Genomic DNA, 24784 nt, shown 5'->3' with positions numbered 1-24784 from the left:
CATTCACAGAATGCAGATGTTTTTTATTGTTGCAAAGACAAGCAGCTCCTGTGTGTGTGCTAAAGCAAATATTGCTTCTTTTGTTGGCTCTTTCATCGTCTTCCCTATTGTGCAATAAATATTACTTTATCAACTGTTTGAAGCTTTAAAACATCTAACTGTTTTCACCTTCAAGAAGGACAACATTATCTGTTCTGATGGGTATTAAGAAAGATTAACACTCAGTTAGATAGGGTTCTAATGTAGTGCCACAGAAAGTTAGCTTCTGAGACTTCTTTCACGACAAGGAATCCAAGAGCTGCATACTGAGTTCTTCCATCACCATCAGCAATCAGACATCCCAATACAGACCTACCTCACCCACCAATCACTGTTTAGCTCTCAACGCCTGTGATCTCACATACACTGAGCGTGTGAACTTGTAGTGCTGTAGAATTCACCACTCCAATGTCTAAAGTTACTCACTGAGGGCTTAACACATCTTTTCCAATTAGAACAATGTGCTATGAAGTACAGCTTAGTTATTAGACATCACCCATCCTTAAAGGAGTGCTCAGTCCCTTGTAAGACATGTAGGTGGAATGAACCTTTGCCCCAGAGAAGCATGCATTCATAAATTATCACAGGGTCACACATCAAAAGTGACCTGATGAAGGAGCGTCGCTCCGAAAGCTAGTGTGCTTCCAATTAAACCTGTTGGACTATAACCTGGTGTTGTGTGATTTTTAACTTTGTACACCCCAGTCCAACACCGGCATCTCCGAATCATCAAAAGTGACCATTGGTATGGAAAAATGAGTGAAGAAAAGAATTGCAAGGTTTGCAATCTGTAATATCATCAGCAAAGTTGAGTGTCTTGGCTGCAGTCATGAACATAAGAGTTGGTGGATGTTTGAAATCGTTAGCTATTCAGAGTATTTCTTGAAAATAAACAATGTCTCACCACTCTAACTTCTATCCTGCTCTGGATGAACTCTGACACAGTCTCCAGTTTCCGATTCTACAGCTGAAATGGCAGGCACACAGGCAGGTTGAGATTGAAAGTGCACATATTCACAGGTGCAAAATTTTATTTACCATTCAGAGTAACCCATGCTACCTATGTGGCCTCAGAGGGATTTCTTTCGCTTTGTTCTCACACAATATCCTCAGGTCTGCATTGAGGGTGGAGGAAGCCAGCTCTGTAGTGGAGCCTGTTGACCTAGAAGATTTGGTTGGATGACCAAGAGGGTATTGATAGCTAAAGGGCACAGACATGTTGAGAGTGTTCTACCCAGATGGAGGTTTATCCTTCTTGACAAAGTGTTTGCCCGAAACATCAATTCTCCTGCTCCTCGGATGCTGCCTGGCCTGCTGTGCTTTTCCAGCACCACACTCTCGACTCTGATCTCCAGCATTTGCAGTCCTCCTTATCCTTCTTGAATGCAACTTTCAAGGGATTGAGTATTGCAGAAAGGGTGGAAGTGGAGCTGCTGGTGCCTCTGGAATGTCTTGAGGGGGGACATCAGTGGGACCACACCTCTGTGTGGTTCCTCCTCAGTCTAGGTATCTGTAGGCCCCTGTCTCTGTGAGAGGAAGGCGCACTTAGAGCGAGGTCAATATTCCTTGTCCCCCCTTTCACTTTGCTGCTGCTGAGCAACAACAGCTAATATAACGGAGTTCAGATCTATGTTTATTCTCAGCACTCACTGATCTTTCTGCTGGACCTGGCATTCACCAACCTGACCATGAAGACAACCAGCTGTATGCAGGCTGGATCTTTTATGGGTACCCTCAATAACTTTGATGGGTACCCTCAATCTTCAATCCAGTCTTGCACAAACCTGACAATTGCTCCTGTGACCATCTGCATACTTGTATAAAGTTATTAACAACTGATACTATTGATTATCTTCTGCATGAGGGTGAGCAGGTGCCCTTGTCTCTGACAATGCCCTGAGAGCCAGTCCAGGGTTTTTCTTCCTCAATTAATTGAGGAGACATGCCAGTGTCACCTTATTATGCTCCTGAGTCTAATCTAGATAAAGTACTCACCCAGAAGAAAATTGCAGATCTGGTGGAAAACACTGACTGGTGCATCACCTGAGGGATCTGTAGCTTCTTCCTCAGAGGTGGAGGAGGAGCTGATGAGGGGCTGGCATCTTAGGGGCACAGGCTGTGTGGGTGCTGCTAGTGTCTGCGTAAGAGAATTATTTCCGTAATAGGGGCAGACATTTGAGCATGTTACATAAATGTTGCAAATGATGCTAATGGGAGAGCAGTGTGGCACAGTAGAGCACAATGTAGCCTACTTGGTTGCCTCAACATGGATTTCTCAGCATCTCCATGAGCATTTTCAAATCTCTCCTGCTAGTTCAAGTATCTTCTCCTTGTAGGGGATGAGAAGATGAATGTTAGCTCGCCATGAACCGACTCTGGCTATTTTGGCCAATTATGAGTGAAATCAATATGGTTGGAGGAGCTGTTCATGGTGATGCCGGAGCAGCAGAGGTGGTGAGACGTTCTGAATGAATGGGCAGAACTGCAGAGGGCAGAAAGAGTTAGTAGTGTTGGAGGATGAGGTGGATAAGAGCCGCTAATTGAAGATGCTGCATGAGACTGTAAGAGCATTAGATTATTAGTTTCCATGGAGATGTGTGCAATGGCAAAGTTTGAGTGAGTGTCAGGTGGTACGCAGAAGATGGTGGTCCTTACATTGCAGAATGCTGATTGACCTTCTTTTGGTACTCCTGTTTCCTTCTGCTGACTGTGGAAACAGCACTGATTTGGAAAACAGTCTTCATGTTGGCAGCATCTGGTGTGTCATGGTCTCCAATGGTCATTCTCCAATGGAAAGAGAACGACACCTCTTCTCCATCTTCCCATTCATCAGAAGCTCCAAATTCCTGTTGGTGATCTGGGGTAGCTTCTTCCCAGTATCTGCCATTTTCTTTCGAATGTGGTTGAACAACACACTTAGAACAGTAGCTCTTGGCCTACAGTCTTTTTGTGTCACTATGCATTATGTATGATGTTTGCGATAACATGCCAAAATTCCTGGCAGTGGGGAGAACTTGGCCTCTGTGAGCCCTTGATTCAATGTTAATGGCTCAGAGACCCCGAGTGCATGATTAATAAAGTCAGCAATGGAAGAACGTGATAGGCAAGTTGCCATGGCCCACAGAAGGAAACCCTTCATGAAATCATGGAAATTGACATATCCAGAATATGGGAACATTTCACTCATTGGCTTCATTCCTGTACCAAGTCCCATTCCTTAGCTACTGACTCAATTCCTCTCTTTGGCAATACTCTGAGATCAAACCATCCTCTTCAGAACTGTGATATAATATGTGATCCTGAGACAAATTTCTGACCTTGTATTTGTGCCATCACCAAGTCTGTGTATTTCATCTCTCTAACTTTGCCCATGTCTCAGTTCATCTGCCAGTGAAACCCTCAGCCATGCATTTGTTGCCTCTAGGCTCAACAACCTTTTGTAAACTTTTAGTCATCTAAATTTGTGCATCTCTAATACTGGCCGTTTGAGCATTTCTAATTATAACTGTACCACCAATACAGCAGATTAAAATCATAGATTGCATGGTTAAGGAAGATTTGGAGATGCTGGTATTGGACTGGGGTGTACAAAGTTAAAAATCACACAAGACCAGGTTATAGTCCAACAGGTTTATTTGGAAGCACTAGCTTTTGGAGTGCTCCTCCTTCATCAGGTGGTTGTGAAGAATAAGATTGTAAGACACAGAATTTATAACAAAAGTTTACAGTGTGATGTAACTGAAATTATACATTGAAGAAGACCCCTATTGTTTGTTAAGTCTCTCATCTTTTAGAATGACCATGTTACTTTCAGTTCTTTCACATGTAAATCACAAAACCTTTTTTAAAAGTTACGTTCTCAAGTGAATTTTATAAACTGGTGTCATGTCAGCCCAGATAATGTATTGAAGGTGTGAGTTTCCTTGTGTGAGGCTGTCTGTGCCACAATGGTCAGACTGATTCTAATCTAAGACACAAATTTACAGAATCTTACATGAATTCATGCAGTTTTTGAGCAAAGTAAAATGTAATTCTGCAAGTACAAATTCACCCCACAAACGCATGTGTGTGTGTGAGCGAGTGTATGTGTGAGCGTAAGAGAGAGGGTCTGCGTGAGTGTGTGTGTCTGTGGGAGTGTGTCTGTATCTATAGTGCAATATGGTCACCTGTAGTGTGACATGAACCCAAGGTTCCGGTTGAGGCCATCCCCATGGGTACCGAACTTGGCTATCAGCCTCTCCTCAGCCAATTTTCGTTGTTGCTTGTCCCAATGTGTGTCTTGAAGGATGGTCACCCAAGATCCAAGGTTGAATGTCCCGGACCGCTGAAGTGTTCTCCGACTGGGAGGGAACATTCCTGTCTGTTGATTGCTGTGCGGTGCCCATTCATCCGTTGCCGTAGCCTCTGCTTGGTTTCGCCAATGTACCATGCCTCAGGGCATCTTTGCCTGCAGCGTATGAGATAGACAATGTTGGCTAAGTTGCATGAGTACCTGCCACATACATGGTGGGAGGAGTCCCCATGCATAATGGTGGTATCCGTGTCGACATTCTGACACGTTTTGCAGCGTCTACCGTGACAAGGTTGTATAGTATTGTCCTGAAAGCTGGGCAGTTTGCTATGAACAATGATCTGTTTGAGGTTTGGTGGTTGTTTAAAGGCGAGAAGTGGAAGTCTGGCGAGGTGCTCATCCTCATTGATAATGTATTGCAGGCTGCAAAGAACATGGCATAGTTTTTCAGCTCCTGGGAAGTACTGGACAATGAAAGGTACCTTGTCAGTTGCATCATGTGTCTGTCTCCTGAAGAGGTCATTACGGTTCCTCGCTGTGGCACATCGGAACTGGTGGCCGATGAGTTGAGCATCGTACCCTGTTCTTATGAGGGCATTCCTGAGTACTTCCAGGTGCCTGTCACGTTCCTCCTCATCTGAACAGATCCAGTGTATGCGTAGGGCTTGTCGAGTGGGGTTGGCTGTTTTAATATGTTTCAGGTGGAAGCTGGAGAAGTGTAGCATTGTGAGGTAATCCGTGGGTTTGCGGTAGAGTGACATGCTGAGGTGCCCATCCTTGATAGAGATGCATGTGTCCAAGAATGAGACAGATAGCAGAGAGTAGTCCAGGGTGAGTTTGATGGTGGTATAAAACTTATTGATATCACTGTGTGGTTTTTTCAGTGAGTCCTCTCCATGGGTTCAGAGGAAAAAAATGTCATCAATGTACCTGGTGTATAGTGTTGATTGGAGGTCCTGCATAGAGAAGAAGTCTTGTTTGAACCTGTCCATGAAAATGTTGGCATATTGGGGTGCAAATTTGGTCCCCATGACTGTTCCATGTTTTTGGATGAAGAACTGGTTGTCAAAAGTGAAGACGTAGTGATTGAGGATAAAGTGGATGAGTTGTAGGATGGTGCTTGGAGATTGGCAGTTGTTGGTATTGAGTACTGAGACTATTGCCGCAATGCCATCACTGTGGGGGATGCTGGTGTAGAGTGCCGAAACGTCCATTGTGACGAGGAATGTTCCCGGTTCAACTAGTCCGTGGATGTTGAGTTTCTGTAAGAAATCTGTAGTGTCGTGACAGAAGCTGGGAGTGCCCCTGTACAATGGGTTTCAAGATGCCTTCAACATAGTCAGAGAGGTTCTTGCACAGAGTCCCATTGCCTGATACGATGGGAGGTCCCAATGTGTTGGATTTATGTATCTTCAGAAGGCAGTAGAAGTCGCCTACGCGAGAAGTATGTGGGATGAGTGCACGTAGCAAACTCTGAAGAACAGGATCCAAAGTCCTGATCAATGTGTTTAGTTCACAGGTGTGCTCTTTGCTCGGATCGGCCGATAGTTGCCTGTAGTGTTCCTGATTGTTCAGTTGTCGTACACTTCCTTGCAGTAGTTTGTTCTATTCTGAATGACGATGGCTCCTCCTTTATCTGCAATTTCCTTGATCATAATGTTGGGTTGGTTTTGAGACCATAGATAATGTTCTGCTCTACCTTGTGGGTGCAGCTGATGAATGTGGCATTTACTCCTACACACACATTCTCCTGAAGACACACACACTCACGCAGATCCTCTCTCATACACTCACACATACACCCCACACACACCCTCTCACAGACTTATACCTCTTTACACTCACACACATACACATACACTCTCACAGATACTGATAACACACTCCCATCTTTCTCTCTCTCTCTCTCTCACTTACACACACACACACATAAGTTTGTGGGGTGAATTTGTACTTGCAGAATTACATTTTACTTTGCTCAAAAACTGCATGAATTCATGTAAGATTCTGTAAATCTGTTTTTTAGATTAGAATCAATCTGACCTTGTGGCACAGGCAACCTCACACAGGGAAACTCACACCTTCAATACATTATCTGGGCTGACATGACACCAATTGTTAAAGTTCACTTGAGAATGTAACTTTTAAAATAAGTTTTGCAATTTACATGTGAAAGAAATGAAACCAACATGGTCATTCTAAACAATGAGAGACTTAACAAAAAATCCAGGTCTTTTTCAATATATAATTGTAGTTGCATCACAGTGTAATCATTTGCTATAAATTCTGTGTCTTACAATCTTATTCTCCAAAACCACCTGATGAAGGAGCGAAAGCTAGTGCTTCCAAATAAACCAGTTGGACTATTAACCTGGTGTTGTGTGGTTTTTAAAAATGATTAATGAAGGATATCATCAGATTTGTTCCACAACAAAGCTTGACTACCTAGCTGGCTTCTGCCCATACATTTTATGGTTTTGAAAGGGTTTATGGTTTTCTGCAGATCAATCATCTCTAAAAACCGAAACAACACCAATTTAACAGGCTGAATTTTGATAATATCTTGCTCACCACATAGATACAATCTTCTCAATATTCTAGAGTCAAGAGTGTGCTGCTGGAAAAGCACAGCAGGTCAGGCAGCATCCGAGGAGCAGGAGAATCGATGTTTCGGGCAAAAGCCCTTCCTCAGGCATGAGGCTTGTGGAGGCTCCCACAAGCCTCATGCCTATTGAAGAGCTTATGCCCAAAATGTCAATTCTTCTGCTCCTCGAATGCTGCCTAGTCTGCTGTGTCTTTCCAGCACCACACTCTCAACTCTGATCGCTGGCATCTGCAGTCCTCATTTTCTCCTTCTCAATATTCTACCCAAATTGATTGAACACCATCAATACACGTTATAAATCAAGACCAGTACATAAGATGTGGGAAATGGGTCAAAATTTCAGTTTGCAAGCATGACTTAACATTTATCTTAATTGTATCTACTTAAGGTATGAGTTGGGTTCTGATTCAATCCAGATTAGTGTAAACTCAAATTACTACACGTGTAAATGCTGGAGCATTTTCTCTTCATTGTTGCTTGCTGGTTGCATCATCATGCTAACAATGAGGGCCGAAGGACCTGTTCTGCGCTGTATTGAATGTAAATAAGCCATTTCTTATATTGCCCATATTTGCACGTAGAAAACAAATGGGTTGTAATAATATCTTTGCGCAAATGTGTAATTACCAACGATCTAGCATATTATTTCCAGGTATGCTGTGCGAATGGAAATTTTGACCTGTAACTCTTTACTCCAAATATTGTCTTACCTTTCATAATTGTATGAGCTTCATGCTGTGTTTCATGTGGTAATGCTTGATTTGCTACTTCATCAGAAGCCTTAAAAAAATTAAACAAATTAAATTGACCAGAAATCATGTTAAACATTGATGAAAATTACCATGTTCTTTGTCTCATTTCATATTAATACTGTAGGTAAAAACAATGAGGTAAAAACAATGACTGCAGATGCTGGAAACCAGAGTCTAGATTAGAATGGTGCTGGAAAAGCACAGCAGTTCAGGCAGCATCCGAGGAGCAGTAAAATTGACGTTTCGGACAAAAGCCATCCTGATGAAGGGCTTTTGCCCGAAACGTCGATTTTGCTGCTCGTCGGATGCTGCCTGAACTGCTGTGCTCTTCCAGCACCATTCTAATCTAGACTCAGATCTTAATACTGTAGGTAGACAAAACAAAAGGTTGTGGCAACAGACATGCACAATAATCCAAGCTCGTGTTTCAAAAGTTGTTCTCATTTATTAAGTCTAAACAAAAACAAGTTCTCATTCTCTATCTGTAACAAATATAACAAGTTGGATAACTCAGGACATCTCACCCTTGTATCAGAAGCTGAAACATTATGTCATGTATTGGCTACATACAAAAAAGATAAAAAAAGAAATGGTTTTCAAAGACAGCTGGTTATACTCTGATAGTTAACGTGTATGATTTTAATATAAATTAACTGCAGAATTTAAATGAACAAGTGCACCTACACTACATTTACATTTTTAACATTAACCTGGTGAAAAGAATATCAAGACAACACAAGTAATATTTTTTGCAATTAATCTGGTTATGTTTTTGATTACTCAGTGTTTTAGTAGCAACACACTGACTTGCTCTAGATGTAATCTATATTTTTTTAAATAAAAGAACAATAGGAAAGTATTAATCTGTTTAACATTTCTAACTACATACTCCAAAGGGTTTTAGCTTTTAATCTTACATATACTTAACAGAGTTACTGGCAAATCTGTACATTTTCATTTCATCCTTTCAACATCAAGTGGTAAGCAGCAAAAACTGGATCACACATCAAAGACTATGCAGGGCTCCAAGTCATAGAGTGATTCTTCTATTTCACAGATTGAATTCAAGCAGGATATCAAAGTGCTACCAAAGAACCTCAGGTCTTTACAGAGAAAAGGGCTTTAACATCTGTAGAATGTGAAGTGCAAGACAAATCACCTCAGGGAAATGCTAGCGTTTATTCACAGCAGCAAATTTCCAGCCTTTTGATTCTCTTATTCACTGTACCACCCTGTCTCTCCACAGAACCAATTCTATGCAAGCAGCCTTTTGTCTCAATGACTTCAAACATTGCTGTAGTGGTTTTATGTTAAGATAGTTCGGTAAAGCTGCTCTGAATACATCTGAAACCTACGCATTTAGGTTTTTGAAGTGCATGTGTGCATGTGTGGGGGTGGGGGAAGAGATGTGTAAAATTACTTTAGGACTATTTTAATTTTACCTTTTTATCTTCCTCATTCTTCTCATCAATGTCTCGGTGTTGAGTTTCAATGTAACTGACATGGCTGCGAAAAATAAATAGAAATGTGAAAGTTTCTAAACTCAAAGAAATATCGTAAATACAATAATTATATTTTATAAGCAACAGAAGAACACCCCCAATACCACATTAATCAATAAATTGCTATTATAAATGCAGAATGTTTGCCAGAATGGCTTTGCTGACTTCTTCATCAAGAATAAAAAGGATCATTGATGTGGTCCAATTTACATCAAAAGCACACCATATGCACTGAAGCCAATGCTGATCAAACTGACTTGTTTAATGACATTCAGTCTTAAGTACACTGGGTGTTGATTTACCAGCAATACCTTACAAAAGATTGAAGTAAGTGGTTTTCTAGTATACTGAAAAGCATTTCATTAAAAGTGAGTTTAGAAACCAGACTTAAATAATTATTTCTGTGGGGGAAGTGGCGGGAAATAGTGTAGTTCAAGCCATGCATTCAAAAATAGCTTTAAACAAAATCAGCTGTGACTTGCACTTACAGGAAACTTTGTTTTTGTTTTATTATGCTCCAGTATTTATCCATAAAGAACAGTGGTAAAAGAGAGATTGATCACAAATTAAGTTTAATATTAAATGCAATGCAGTGAAACTATAAAATTAAGTTAAAAATTAAAGCTAAGGTTACATTTTCTGTGATATCTCTCTCACTTTTACATCAACCAGTATCATGTGCAGTGTCAGAGCCTGGACATTGATGGGCATTTTTATTTAACACTTTTAACACTAACAATCATTATTAAAAAGACACATCATTTTTCTGCTCAAACTGTTATTTCAATACTGGATATGATTTCACAGGCATTTCCTCACCCAAGCTGGGGAAAGGGCGGTATTCTTGTCACCCATCTTACATCCACATAGGAGCATTGCTGGCAAGGGTTGCTGAATAACAATCACATACAGGAACACTGTCTGAGTTGTATCCCTGTAACCAAGTGCACTCGGATAAATAGTACCAGCTCCACCATTGCCCTAAGCTATAGTGAGCCAATTCCACACCTCCTACATGTTGTTCGGTTAATCCTAGAATTCTAGGTTTGTTCAATATATTGCATCAATTGTATCTTTTGCTTTAAACTCTGTGTCTTATGATCCTACTCCACTAACGACCTGATGATGGAGCAGTGCTCTGAAAGCTTGTACTTCCAAATAAACCTGTTGGACTATAACCTGGTGTTGTGTGGTTTTTAACTTTGTCCACTCCAGTTCAACACTGTCACCTCCACATCCTAGAATTCATAAACAGTTTTCTGAGAGCACAAATATTTTGCAAGTAACTCCCCAGTAATCTAATGAAAACTTGACTCATAGCCTGTTCTGGAAATGATGTCTATATTCATTGATCTAAGTTAATCTCTGACTCTTTATAAAAAGTCACCTTTACAGAGATGAAGACCAAAATCCATTTTACTCAACTCTTGAATCCAAGTTCAATGATATAGCATAAACCTTCATCACCCTGCTCCCCTGTAAAGAATGAAAAGTGACCTTGAGGAGGCATTTTTATTTTCTATCAAATTTTCCTCTGATTACCAATTGCATTTTACTTTCACAATAATAATATATTTACACTGTCATGCAAAGATTTTCACCGCAATCATATTCTACGCAAATGCATGTTGCTCTTAATAAAGCATCCCCTATGATATTGTCTTTTCCTATTACATTAATGATTACCAACCTACATGGTTGTAGAATCAAACTCCAACAAAACAGTCTCAAATTCTTATCACTGAATACCTCCAACAAAAAGTAAAGGATTGTGGTCTGTACAAATAACAATCTCTGAAGAATTGTTGGCTATGTAGATTTTGAAACTTGTAGAGTTAATATCAGGTTAAGAAACACATTCAATTTCTTAAGTGTAAGAAGTGACTGGCCATTAGATATCCATGACATTCTCTGCAAAAACACGGCATCAACACTGTAATGTTACTGACAACAGCCAATTTAAATCTCTTGTAGTTTGGAGCTGCTGATACCAGTGTTGTAGCCAGCATATCTTTTACATTGTCAAAGTCATCCTAACATTCTTTTGTCCTTTCAAATTTCTTGCCTTTCTTAAATAAGTTGACAAAAGAGCCACTAGCATGTTGAAATTCGGATGAAAATCTGATAAAGCCCGATCATGACAATATATCGCAGAATTTTGTGCTTTTTCTCAGACAAAGAAAAATTCAACAGAGCCCTTATTTTGTTTCACTAGGTGTTACTTGTCCCATAGTGTAGCCCAAGTCAGTCAGTTTTGTTTTCCCAAATTCACTTTAAGCCAAATGTATGTACAAATTGTGATCAATCTTTGTGATCAACAAATAACTTGGAGTCACAGAATCATAGAGATGTACAGCACAGAAACAGACCCTTCAGTCCAACTCATCCATGCCGACCAGATATCCCAACCTAATCTAGTCCTATTTGCTAGCACTTGACCCATATCCCGTTAAACACTTTCTATTCATATAACCATCCAGATGCCTTTTAAATGCTGCAATTGTACCAGCTTCCACCACTTCCTCTGTCAACTCATTCCATACACGTACCAGCCTCTGTGTGAAAAAATTGCCCCTTTAGGTCCCTTTTCTATTTTCCCCTCTCACCCTAAACCTATGCCCTCTAGTTCTGAACTCCCTCGCCGCAGGGAAAAGACTTTGTCTACTTATCCTATCCATGCCCCACATGATTTTATAAACCTCTACAAAGTCCCTCCTCAGCCTTCGATGCTCCAGGGAAAACAGCCCTAGCCTATTCAACCTCTCCCTATAGCTCAAATCCTCCGACCCTGGCAACATCCTTGTAAATCTTTTCTGAACCCCTTCAAGTTTCAGAACATCCTTCCAATAGGAAGGAGACCAGAATTGCATGTAATATTCCAATAGTGGCCTAACCAATGTCCTGTACAGCTGCAACATGTCCTCCCAGCTCCTGTACTCAATACTCTGACCAATAAAGGGAAGCATACCAAACGCCTTCTTCACTATCCTATCTAACTGTGACTCCACTTTCGAGGAGCTATGAACCTGCACTTCAAGGTCTCTTTGTTCAGCAACACTCCCTAGGACCTTACCATTAAGTGTATAATGCCTGCTAAGATTTCCCAAAATGCAGCATCTCGCATTTATCTAAATTAAACTCCATCTGCCACTTCTCAGCCCAATGGCCCATCTGATCAAGATCCCATTGTAATCTGAGGGAACTTACTAACTTTACCTCTTATGCTCAACTTGTTCAAATATTGAACTTGTTCAAATATTATACATGTTCGTTAAATCGGCCTGAACACAACCAAATCATCAGCACTGCTGCCTCACAGCACCAGGGACCTGGTTTCAATTCCACCCTTGGATGACTGTCTGTGTTGACCAAGTTAAAAATCACACAACACCAGGTTATAGTCCAACAGGTTGAATAATATATCATTTCAGTTGCATGACACTGTAATCTTTTGCTGTAAATTCTGTGTCTTATGGTCCTGCTCCACAGCTACCTGATGAAGGAGAGCGCTCCGAAAGCTAGTGCTTCCAAAAACACCTTTTGGAGTATAACCTGGTGTTGTGTGATTTTTAACTTTGTCCACTCCAGTTCAACACCAGGTCCTCCACATCATGTGTGTGTGGTGTTTGCATGTTGCATGGGTTTCCATCGGGTACTCCAGATTCCTCCCACAGTCCATAGACGTGCAGCTTAGATAGGTTGGCCATGCTAAATTGCCCATGGAGTCCACAGATGAGCAGGCTAGGTGGATTAGCCATGGGAAATGCGGGGTTAGAGAGATAGCGTGGGAGGTGGGGTCTGACTGGGATGCTCTTTGGAAGATTGGTGTGGTCTCAATGGTCGGCTTCTACACTGTAAGGTTTCTATGAAGGATTCTATGATAAACAGCACAGTTGCATAAGCCTTCAATGACCTCAACAAGGTCATTAAAGATGTACAGTGTCATAGAGATGTACAGCATGGAAACAGACCCTTCGGTCCAACTCGTCCATGCCGACCAGATATCCCAACCTAATCTAGTCCTATTTGCTAGCACTTGACCCATATCCCTCTAAATCCTTCCTATTCATATACCCATCCAGATGCCTTTTAAATGTTGCAATTGTACCAGCTTCCACCATTCCTCTGGCAGCTCATTCCATACACGTACCACCCACTTAGGTCCCTTTTCTATTTTCCTCTTTCACTCTAAACCTATGCCCTCTAGTCTGGACTCCCCCACCCCAGGGAAAAGACTTTGTCTATTTATCCTATCCATGCTCCTCATGATTTTATAAACCTCTACAAAGTCACCCCTCAGCCTCCGACGCTCCAGGGAAAACAGCCCTAGCCTATTCAACCTCTCCCTATAGTTCAAATCTTCCAACCCTGGCAACATTCTTGTAAATCTTTTCTGAACCCTTTCAAGTTTTACAACATCCTTCCAATAGAAAGGAGACCAGAATTGCATACAATATTCTAATGTCCTGTATAACCACAACATAACTTCCCACTCCTATACTCAATACTCTGATCAATAAGGAAAGCATACCAAATGCCTTCTTCACTATCCTATCTAACTGCCACTCTACTTTCAAGGAGCTATGAACTCCAAGGTCTCTTTGATCAGCAACACTCCCTAGGACCTTACTATTAAGTGTATAGGTCATGCTCTGATTTGCTTTTCCAAAATGCAGCACCTCGCATTTATCTAAATTAAACTCCATCTGCCACTCCTCAGCCCATTGGACCATCTGATCAAGATCCCATTGTACTCTGAGGTAACCTTCTTTGCTGTCCACTACACCTCCAATTTTGGTGTCAAGTGCAAACTTATTAACCATACCTCTGTGTTCACATCCAAATCATTCATATAAACGACGAAAAGTAGTGGACCCAGCACCGTTCCTTGTGGCACACCATTGGTCACAGGCCTCCAGTCTGAAAAGCAATCCTCCACCACCACCTCCTGCCTTCTACCTTCAAGCCAGTTCTGTATCCAAATAGCTAGCTCTCTCTGTATTCCATGAGATCTCACCTTGCTAACCAGTTTCCCATGGGGAAACTTGTCGAATGCCTTACCGAAGTCCATATAGATCACGTCCACTGCTCTGCCCTCAAAAATCCTCTTTGTTACTTCTTCAAAAAACTCAATCAAGTTTGTGAGACGTGTTTTCCCACACAGAAAGCCATGCTGACTATCCCTAATCAGTCCTTGACTTTTCAAGTACATGTAAATCCTGTCCCTCAGGATTCCCTCCAACAACTTGCCCTCCACCAGTGTTGAAACATTGAAACAAAGTGTTTCCACTGTTTCAGAAGCAGATAATTCTTTGGTTCTATCAGTCAAAGGAATTTGCCAATATCCTTTTATTGAGCCAATCTTTATAGACTGTTTGATACAGCTCTCTCAATTCAGGATCTGTCATTTCTATTTTAGAGGATGAACTAAACAATTAGCCTCATTCTCTTCATCCTTTTTACTTAAAGATTTGAAAATTTTACCAGATAATTATATTTCTAAGTCATCTCCCATTTTCATAGACTTCTCTATTCTGTCTCACTAAATTATCCTCTAGTCATAATAGTCAGGAAACAATCCAAGATGCTCTTGCTACAATATCTCAGTTTCTTTCAACTCTGCTGGTTTTTCCAGCACCCCGAGGAGGCCAACATCTTTTGAATCAGCCATAGAGTAAAATAGCACGAACACAGACCCTCCGGTCCATCTACTCCACACCAACCATGTTCCCAAAACAAACTAGTTCCTCTTGCCTGCATTTGGTCCATATCCCTCCAAACTTTTCCTATTCATGTACTTATGTCTTTTAAACATTGTAACTGTACCTGCATTTACAACTTCCTATGGCAGTTCATTTCACACACTAACCACTCTGTGTAAAAAAAGTTGCCCCTCATGTCTTTTTAAATTTTTTCTCCTCTCACTTTAAAAATATGCCGTCTAGTTTTGAACTCCCCTACCCTAGGGAAAAGACCCTGCCATTCACCTTATCTATGCCTCTCATGATATTATTAACCTTTATAAGGTCACCCCTCAACCTTCTACACTCCAGTAAAACACATCCAGCCCATCTTTATAACTTAAACCTTCCATTCCTATCAAAACCCTGGTGAATCTTTTCTGAATCCCCTCCAACTTAATAATACTCTTGCTATGGCAGAATGACCAAAACTGTACTCGGTACTCCAGAAGAGGCCTCACCAACATCCTGCACAACCTCAACATAACATCCTAACTCCTATATTCAAAGGTCTTCTTAACCACTCTGTCTACATGCGATGCAAATTTAAAAAAATTATGTATCTGAACCCCTGTTCTACAATACTACCCTCGGCCCTACGACCAATTGTATAAGGCCTGCCCTTGTTTGTTTTACCAAAATGCAAAACCTTGCATTTATCCAAATTAAACGCCATCTGACATTCTTCAACCCATTGACCCAATTGATCAAGATCTCTTTGTAATCTTAGATAACCTTCTTCACTGTCCACTATATCCCATGCGTTATCCGCAAACTTACTAACCATGCTCCCCAAATTCTCAACCGAATCGTTGAAAAACAACCCTCCACAACCACCCTCTGTCCTCTACCATCAAGCCAACTTTCGATCCAATTAGCAAACTCTATCTGAATTTTATGTGATCTAACTTTACTGATTAGTCCACCATGTGGAACTTTGTAAAAGGCTTTACTAGAGTCCACGTGAACAACAGCTATTACTCTGTCCTGATCAATCTTTTTGGTTACGGTCTCAAAAAACTCAACCAAGTTTGTGAGACATGATTTCCCACACACAAAGCCATGCTGGCTATCTTTAATCATTCCTTGCCTCTCCAAATATAATTCCTATCTTTCGGAATCACCTCCAACAGCTGAACTACCACTAATATCAGACTCCGGGTCATCCCAGGCTTCCCCTTGTAGCTTTTCTGAAATAAAGGCTCAACATTAGCCTCCCTCCAGTCCTCTGGCAAAACACCTGTGTTTGTAGATGATACAAGTACCTCTGCCGGGGAATTGCAATTTCTTCCTTAACTTCCCACATCCTGGGATACACTTGATCAGGTCCCCAACATTCATACACCTTTATGTTTTCTGAGGCCTCCTGTGCTTCCTCTTCTGAAATATGAACTGTTTTCAAAACATCAATATTTATTTTCCTGAGTTTTCTAGCCTCCATTTCTTTCTTCAAAGTAAAAACTGATGCAAAATATTCATTTATTAAGACTTGAGAGTTAACTGCAATTCTATTTCAGAATTGATCGATAATCATGATTTTTCTTTTGATTCACAATGTTTCTCTGTAACACCAGTGATTAAAACTGCTGATCCCATAACATTTCTGTTTCTCTTGCATATTTCACAAATGTTTGATTCAGTTTCTTTCTTAAAATTCTAACCATTAATTGATTTGGGGACAAGTTCATAAGCGCCGAACATTTCTCTTTTAACAGCTTGATAATCTACAGACTGCTATTCTTACAAACCATTGTACACATTCAGAACTGTACCTGACAAGACACAAGTCCAAACATCTTTTGGCCACTTCATCTTCTCAGCTACATTTTCAAATGAAGTGAAACTTCTCTCTACTCCATCTTCTATCACTAAACGTAGATCTCTCGTTAAATCATATCCCTCAATGGAATCAGAGTCATCCTTTTAGTTATCACCTTTCCTTCCTTCCTCTACTCTAAGCTTCTTTCTTGCCAAGTGATGTTCCTTGAGTTCTCTCTCTCTTTGAAAACTGAGCTTTTTAAAATTCTATTTCTCAGCTTTTCTCTCTCCTCAATGTCCAATTCAAGCTTATTTTCAGGCCTCTTTTCTATTTTTCTCTTTCTTAACCATTGCTCTTTTGTTTTCACTGTTTCCTCTTCCCACTTTTCTTTGCTTTTCTTTTTCTTCAAATTCAAGTTTTATTCATTTCTCTTTCTGTTTTTCCTCCTACTCAAGTTTTATTGAATTCCAACTGAATTGTATCTAATAATCAATTTAAGAATCTGAACTTTGAGTTATTTGTTTTTATTTCTACTTCCACATAACCTGCTAACCTTAGTCAAAGATTTCAAATAATCCACTTCCATAATTTCTATTCTCAGAAAACGGTTTGAAACATTCCATGCAATTTTGCAGGTCCAATATGTGTATGTCCAGTAACTTCATGTCGCTGTTTCTCTAAAAGATTCACAAGCCTCTGTTTAATTCAATGGGGTCCAATTCAGTCAATAGCACCCACCTAATGATTTCATCTGAAATTAATACTGGACAAGTCTGATCACAGCTTGATAGATATAAGTCTTATCTTTGCAATCTGGTTACCATACTGGGCAGGCATTGGCTGTGTTCACACAAGGATGCCCATGTATTTTAACAAAATAACATAAGTTTATTATAATTTTAATTATTATTAAGTTAAAAAAATGCAGAAAGCTACAAATGACAATCTAGGAAGCTATTAAAGATCTTAAAGTTAACTGCAAAAAGGATTCAAGCATTTTCCCAGCAACATTCTTTGCAGGCAAACAACCCCATGGAAGTATCTCCGCCTTAAGATTTTTCACTTACCTGACTTTCTGGTCATTCACCAAATGTGATTCTTGCTGTCCCTGCCAGAGACACATAGTACAGACTAATTTACTTATCTTTTATCAGTATCTTAAAATAATATACTGATAAAGGATCAGTAAATTAGTCTGTACAATAAATGTAGATCTCTGGTTAAATCAAATCCCTCAATGGAATCAGAATAATCTTCTTAGTTATCACCTTTTCTTTAAGTTAAGATACTGATTTTATCTTAACTTAAGATATGATACACAATCACAAAATTATTCTGAGGAAGTTCTGAGGAAGGGACACTCACCCTGAAACGTTAACTCTGATTTCTCCCCACAGATGCTGTCAGAGCTGTTTTTATTATCACAGAATAATTATTGTGCAGAAAGAGGTCAAACATTCCATTGTATCTGCGCTAGTTTTATTATCTAGTGCAAACATCCTATTGTTTCTCCATAGCCCTACACACTGTTACTATCCAAAAAAAATGCCTCAACGGAACCACCCCCATCCCCCACAACTCACTACGTGAAAAAGCTTTTTTGCATATCATCTTTGCATTGTTTGCACATCAGTTTAAGTCCATGCCCTCTTGTTTTTGGTTCTTTTACAAGCAGAAACCACTTCAACCCATCTACTCCATCTTCAAGTGAGGTAAGTAAGGCAAAAATATTTGTTGCAAACTTCAAACACCCTTAATGAGATCAATTAAATATTCCACATTCATTTCAAAATGGATTCCTGTGAGAAGTGAGTAATGATTTATTAGAGGATAATTGGGCATTGATAATAGATATTAGTAAGTACGTGTTTTCAAAGCAGAAAATTTATTAGGGAAGAGGTAGAAAAACATCTAATTGTGAGATCTGAGATAGAATAAATAAATGATGGTATTAGAGAATTAGTTTAGCTAAAGGAGAACAAAGCCTTGGGATTTTAGCGGAAAGAAATAATGGAAGGCTTAGTAATTATATTTCAAGATTCTTTTGGGAATTGAGGCATACAAAGTATTGGCAAATGACTAACGCAATTTCCATTTTCAAAAAAAGGGGAAAAAAACTAAATTGTAGATATTAGATAAACATCTATTTGGCAATTTTTAATTACTGCTGAAATGTCTAAATACCGAGATGCTGGGAAGTAATTAGAAATAGACACCACAGAATTCAGAAATGAACAGCATGCATGGCAAACCTGATAGTGCATTTAGAGGCAGTAACAGATATGGTGGATGTGCATAACACTGTTTAATGTTATGTACATGAATCCCTTTGAGGCGGTACTATATAGCAGAGACTACTGAAGAAGAGTAAAAGGTTTGAATTCTGTGGAACTGCTGAGAATGGGAATAAAAACTGGGAGCAAAGGAGGCTACAAAGGACAGTTGTTTTTTAAAGTGTGTGGAAGTATTTAGGAATGGTCCACAAGTACCTGTTCAGAAACTGCTTTGTTCATTTTGTGATATACAGCTAAATGGAGCTGGGTTTAAATTTGCAGAATATATTAAAATAGGAGTTGCACAAAATAATTGAAAGCCAATTTCTAGATCTAGTTGTTCTCTAGTTTAAGAGACCATATCTTTTTATTTTTGGATTCTGAACAGCAAATGAGAAAAATCGGCATTTTTAAAATGGATTTTTCAAAAGGTGAGAATGCAAAAGGAGACTGATCATTACTATGTAGATGTCATTGAGGCTTCATCAAAAAAACCAACCCATCCAGTTTTGTAATTTGGACTAGTGATGTACTGTATATATTTGAGTAAAAGTTGATCTCATGTAAAAGCTGACACGTTACTTTTAGCCAGAAAATCTGGAATGTACCATATATCTCATGTGAACGTCGACCCTAGTTCTTCACAGATAACAGGTCAACATTTGTGACTTAAGGTATTATCCTGTACATAAATGTTATGATGAGGAAATAACTTTTCTTCATGCTATCATGTGTTAAGATGTACAATTCACACCAACGCTAGGCTATGGATTTCTTAAGTACTATAATTAATATAATTAGTATGATACAGAGTTTATCACACCATCATTTCTTACATAAGATAGGCCTTTATACATTTACTTCACTATAATTACCATGCAGCTGTTGAAGATTTCTCATGGCTACAATGATCGATAGGATTGTATGAGAGTCAAATGTCTGATGACATTTTAAATGGACACAGTGCAATTGACAAAGTTCCTGCCTGATATAAGAAATAAAATGTATTTTCCAATCAGAAGAATGATTTGATAGAGTCTTTTTTAGTTTGAGGGGATGGGATAGAATTGACAGAAACATACTGTACCTATTCTGAGGAATCTAGAAGAAGGGATCATAGGTATAACATTTAGGAGAGATAAGGGAGATGATAAAAAGAAATTAGGCTACACAGATGATTGTTAGACTGTGGAATGCATTACCTTGTTCATGTGTGAAATTCATATGTCAATAATTTACAATAGTAATTAATTTAGGTAAAAGAAAGAGAAATAGATTGATATAGTGTCAAGGCAGTCAGATGAGTTTTGGACAACTACTATCGTGAAGATAAACACCTATCTAGATTTGATGGGCCAAGCATCTTATTTTCAAGTTTTATTTCAAGTCAATGCAATTTTGGAATTTTGGGAGACTCAATACTCAATATGCTGAACTAATGCAGACTATTACAAAGATTTGAATTTATATTGTGTCTTTTATAACATCAAGATGTCCTAAAACATTTTACTACCCAGTTACATACTTTTGAAATATAGTCACAGTGATAATTTGGAAAACATGATTATCTTTGTTCTTTGCAATTCCTTACAAGTCATTGGTATCTCGCTAGTCCACTAGTTTCAGACTTCACCAAAAACTCTGCATCTTTATCACTGATTCCATTCTCCTCTTGCAATGCATATTGAATTAGAACAAGCATTCTGTTTGTTCCAGAGTTGAACTTCATACCTCACATACTGTTTTTCAATAAGACTGCCCACCGTTGGAAGCCTTATCCATATTTTGTCATCTTCAGAATTTGTCCAGGTTACAAATGCTACAGGAAGGATAGAAAGGGGGGCAAGAGAGGAGTGGGGTAGCATTTTTGATAAGGGATAGCATTACAGCTGTGCTGAGGGAGGATATTCCCTGAAATGCATCCAGGGAAGTTTTTTGGGTGGAACTGAGAAATAAGAAAGGGAGCACACTTAACTAACAAATGGCAGAGAAATCTACTGCTATGTGACTTAAATTATGTCTTTAAGACTCAAAATGCACACACTGTCATTCACAATCAGACAGGCAAAAGACAGACCATTCAACACAAATATCATTTATAGAAAAATATAGACAGAGGAAAAACAAAATTCTGAAGATCAAAAGTCCAAGTATCAAGCATGACTTAAATTGTCTCTCACAGTTCCTTCTGATATCAGCAAGGGAGCAATGATTGTTCCTCACATTGATAGTTCATCTGGTGGATCTAGGTCAATGCTGTATTGGAATTCTTCTTTAAAAATTTATTGGCTTTCCTGTGTTTTCACTCACATCAAAAAAAGTGAGAGTGAGAGATGTGTTCAGTTTGCCAGCTCTGGAAGGTCTAAGACTACTCTGCATTTACAGATTTGGAAGACATTGCAGCTCAGCTAATCCAAGGGCTGTGATCAAGCAGTTTACCTTTAACTCAAAGACTCCTGGTGCTACTTTGCCTCAAAGAAATGATCTCACTGCTTTGAAAAGTAAGATTATCTTGAATAGCTAAAAATGTGCACTACTTAATTTTGCCAAGTTACAAAACTCCCCCAGTATTTTTGCCATGTAGGAATTTCTAATTTCAAACATATTTATAGTCCAAAAAGAAAAACTATTTGGCCTCTTACAAAAGAGTGATGGCTATGGTTCTTTTGGGAGACAAAGTGTTTAAAATTCCAGTGCACTGTTCCTTCTGTCATGCTATGACATATGACTATTGCTGATATGGTACACATTGGCACCATTCCTAATAAGATCTTGGTCAATACTGTTTGGCCTTGTTCCAACCTTTGTCAAGGTTTTTGTGTGAAACAGGCAGTCAATCACTTATTGCTGATGAAATTCCACTTCTTTCTGGAAAGTGCTTTTTGAATCCATGAGACTCACATATAGAGTCAACCATTTTGAAAGAATAGGGAGTTGATTTTTGGTTTTCTTCTCATTAATAGTTCAAATTAATAGTTCAGACCCTTCTTCAGAAATTTTGAAGAGGGGTCACTGGACTTGAAATGTTAACACTGCTTTTTTTCCACAGATATTGCCAGACCTGCTGAGTTTCTCCAGCAATTTCCATTTTTGTCTGTTTCAGAACTCTAGCACCTGCAGTTCCTTGTTCTATTTTAAGACAGTAGTCGTTACCTTCTTTCATGGTTATGTACGGTGCATGTTTGAGGAAACCCAAATTGCTCTGGCTGCAAATTTCTCTGTCTATTCCTATTTAAATAATATTCAGCTCGGTTTCCTGGCCAAATGCGTTACTTCACACCTCCCGCATTATATTCCATCTGCCAAGTTATCCCCCATTCATTTAACTTCTCTATATCCCAATGCAGAGATTTGGTGTCATTTCATGGCACTTGCCAATTTTGTGTTATCTTCAAGCTTGGTTATAATATATTCACTTCCCTCATCCAAGTCATTAATATATATTATCAATAATTGTGGCCCTAGCACTGATCTCTGTGGCACTCTATTAGTACAGGATGCCAGCCTGAAAATGTCTACTTTATCCCAATTCTGTGTCTTATACAATTAGCCAATTCTTTAACCATGTAAATACACTACCAAAACAACACGGACTCTTATCTCAGTAAGAAACCCAATGTGTGGCATGTTATTAAACAACTTCTACCTTATCAGATTTCTCAGTATAATTTCTCCTTCATTAATCCATGCTGACTCTGCATGATTATATTATGCATTTCTAAATATTCTGCTAACACAATAAACTCTAATATTTTCCCAATATCAGATGCTAAGCTAATTGGTCTATAGCGAGTACAGGGAATGAAGATAATTGCTGAGTAGGATTGATTAAAATTTGTAGGCTTTAAAGTAAAAGTTAGATCTTCAGTTTGTGTTTATTTTTCTTCATCTCTTAGAAAAAACCTGATTAAGTATAAGTAGCATTTCCTCTTTTATTCCTTCTGTGCAGATCTCCGAGGCGTGTGCATGGCAGTGACCTTAGAAGTTAATGTTATGATTCGCATCACTATGGTAATTGCCATGTGCAGAACAAGAGTGAATGTTGCGTTTAAGATTAATGCTGGTGGTTTATTGAATAAAAAAAATTACAGCCAAGTGTAAAGAGCAGGGAATCTCAGCAATTATTATTAAATTAAAGCAAATTTGATTCTGGTGGGAGGACAGGTGATGTGTTGCTGCTGCAGCATGTGGAAGCTGCTGGACACCAAGTTGGTTCAGATCAAATGGATCCGTTAGCAGCTCAAGGAACTTCAGTTCCATGTGGAGCTCGAGCCCAAGCTGCAGACATTATATTTTAGCAAGGAAGTGAAAGTTACCTTTGTTCTGGAGGTGGTTACATCCCTCAGACTGCATAATTCAAATTTGGTCTGTGGTCAAGGATAACTAGGTGTGACTGCAGGTGAGGCAGATATGTGAACCCAAGGGGCTGCATTTGAAAATCCTCGGCTCAATTGACCAACAGTTATGAAGTTCTTCAAAGGAAGTGGCGATTGCAGGAGTATGAGCAAATTAATTATGGTCTAGGGTACCAGTCAAGTACAGGGTAGGGAAATATAAAACGTGGTGGTAAAATAGGACAATATAATTAGGGAGATAAACACTGGTCTCTGAGGCTCTATTGCCTGCTCAGTGCCAGGATTCAGGATCTTTCATCTGGGCTGGTGAAGAGTTTGGAGTGGGAGGGAAGTGATCCAATTGTAGTCAACCACATTGGTTCTAATGACATAGATATGACTAGAAAGGAGATTCTTCTGAAAGAATTTGAACAGCTAGGAGCTAAATTGAAAAGCAGAACTTCCAAGGTAATAATCTACGGATTATCACCTGAGACATGGGTAAACTAGCATAGGGTATAAGAAGTCAAGGAGTTAAATGCTTAAGATTGGTGTGCATGGAATGGGTTTCAATTCACTGAGGAAGAAGGAATAGGTGCTAGTGGGATGGGCTTCACTTGAGATGTGTTGAGATCAGTGTCTTGGTGAATCCAACATCTAGGGCTACAGAAAGGGCTTTGAACTAATTAGAGGGGGGAGGATTTGGGAGAGGGGAAATGTAGGCTTACAAAGTAAAAGGAGTTATGAACATGGAGATGAGAAATCAAGATACAGGAAGGATTGTTAAACCTCCTAGTTTTATACACACTGTTAAAAGTTTAAATTCTTCAATTCTTAAACTTTCAAATAAAATTTTACTTTTTGCATAAATAGCTTTCGTTAATCACCACCGATGTCGCTGAATGTGCCTGAGATTTACCATCTTCAGAAGTGCAGCGTAGCATCTCTTACCATTTTTCATACATTATGATAAATTGAATACTATCGTGGAATACATATGAAATCTCACTTCTGTATTAGGCATGAGTAAAACATATTGCAAAAAAGCCTAGCTGGCAATATCAGTTGAAAACAGAGTTATTTCTGGCTATAAAACAGCTTGAGTGTTTGGAGCTTCGTATTTTATGGTGACAAACTTCGTGTGAAACACACTTTCCTGAAAGCAGTGCATTAAACATAGCAGCAATATTTTTTGTGTCATCTTTAACATACTTAATGATATCACAAGTAACTGACCTTATTTGTTTACAATTGTTGCTGGATTTACACTCTGTGCTCTGAATCTCTTGTCCTGTTGTCGAAATATTACTTTCTTTCATGGTTTTATATTGTTTGCGAGCTAGATATCCCCTGACACCTGTAAAGAATCATGTACAAACATAATCAAGCTCATTTATTAGAATCATATGGTTAGGATGATAACATGATCATTGCCATATACAACGCACAATTCTAAATCACCCTCATAAGACAGGATTGCCAATAAAC

The 24784-nt window shown here is 39.2% G+C and overlaps 1 protein-coding gene and 1 pseudogene across 8 annotated transcripts in view; both read right to left on the bottom strand.

Annotated features, from left to right (window-relative positions):
• The window catches only part of myo3b (myosin IIIB), a 581719-nt gene that overhangs the window by 106912 nt on the left and 450023 nt on the right, over positions 1 to 24784 (bottom strand). For all 8 annotated transcript variants that reach the window (XM_087989045.1, XM_043693701.2, XM_043693699.2 and 5 more), the window contains 3 exons: positions 24533 to 24653; positions 9130 to 9193; positions 7646 to 7715 (listed from right to left, as the gene is read on the bottom strand). In XM_087989045.1, coding sequence (XP_087845171.1) covers positions 7646 to 7715; positions 9130 to 9193; positions 24533 to 24653 — 255 coding nt within the window. The remainder of the gene's footprint in view (positions 1 to 7645; positions 7716 to 9129; positions 9194 to 24532; positions 24654 to 24784) is intronic.
• On the bottom strand, positions 4202 to 5361 carry LOC148149621 (uncharacterized; annotated as a pseudogene).

This window comes from Chiloscyllium plagiosum, unplaced genomic scaffold, assembly GCF_037043375.1.
Source record: "Chiloscyllium plagiosum isolate Xiang-an unplaced genomic scaffold, Cpla_swu_hap1 HiC_scaffold_7, whole genome shotgun sequence".
NCBI classification, from domain to species: domain Eukaryota; kingdom Metazoa; phylum Chordata; class Chondrichthyes; order Orectolobiformes; family Hemiscylliidae; genus Chiloscyllium; species Chiloscyllium plagiosum.
This window is presented reverse-complemented; position numbering and strand designations above follow the sequence as displayed.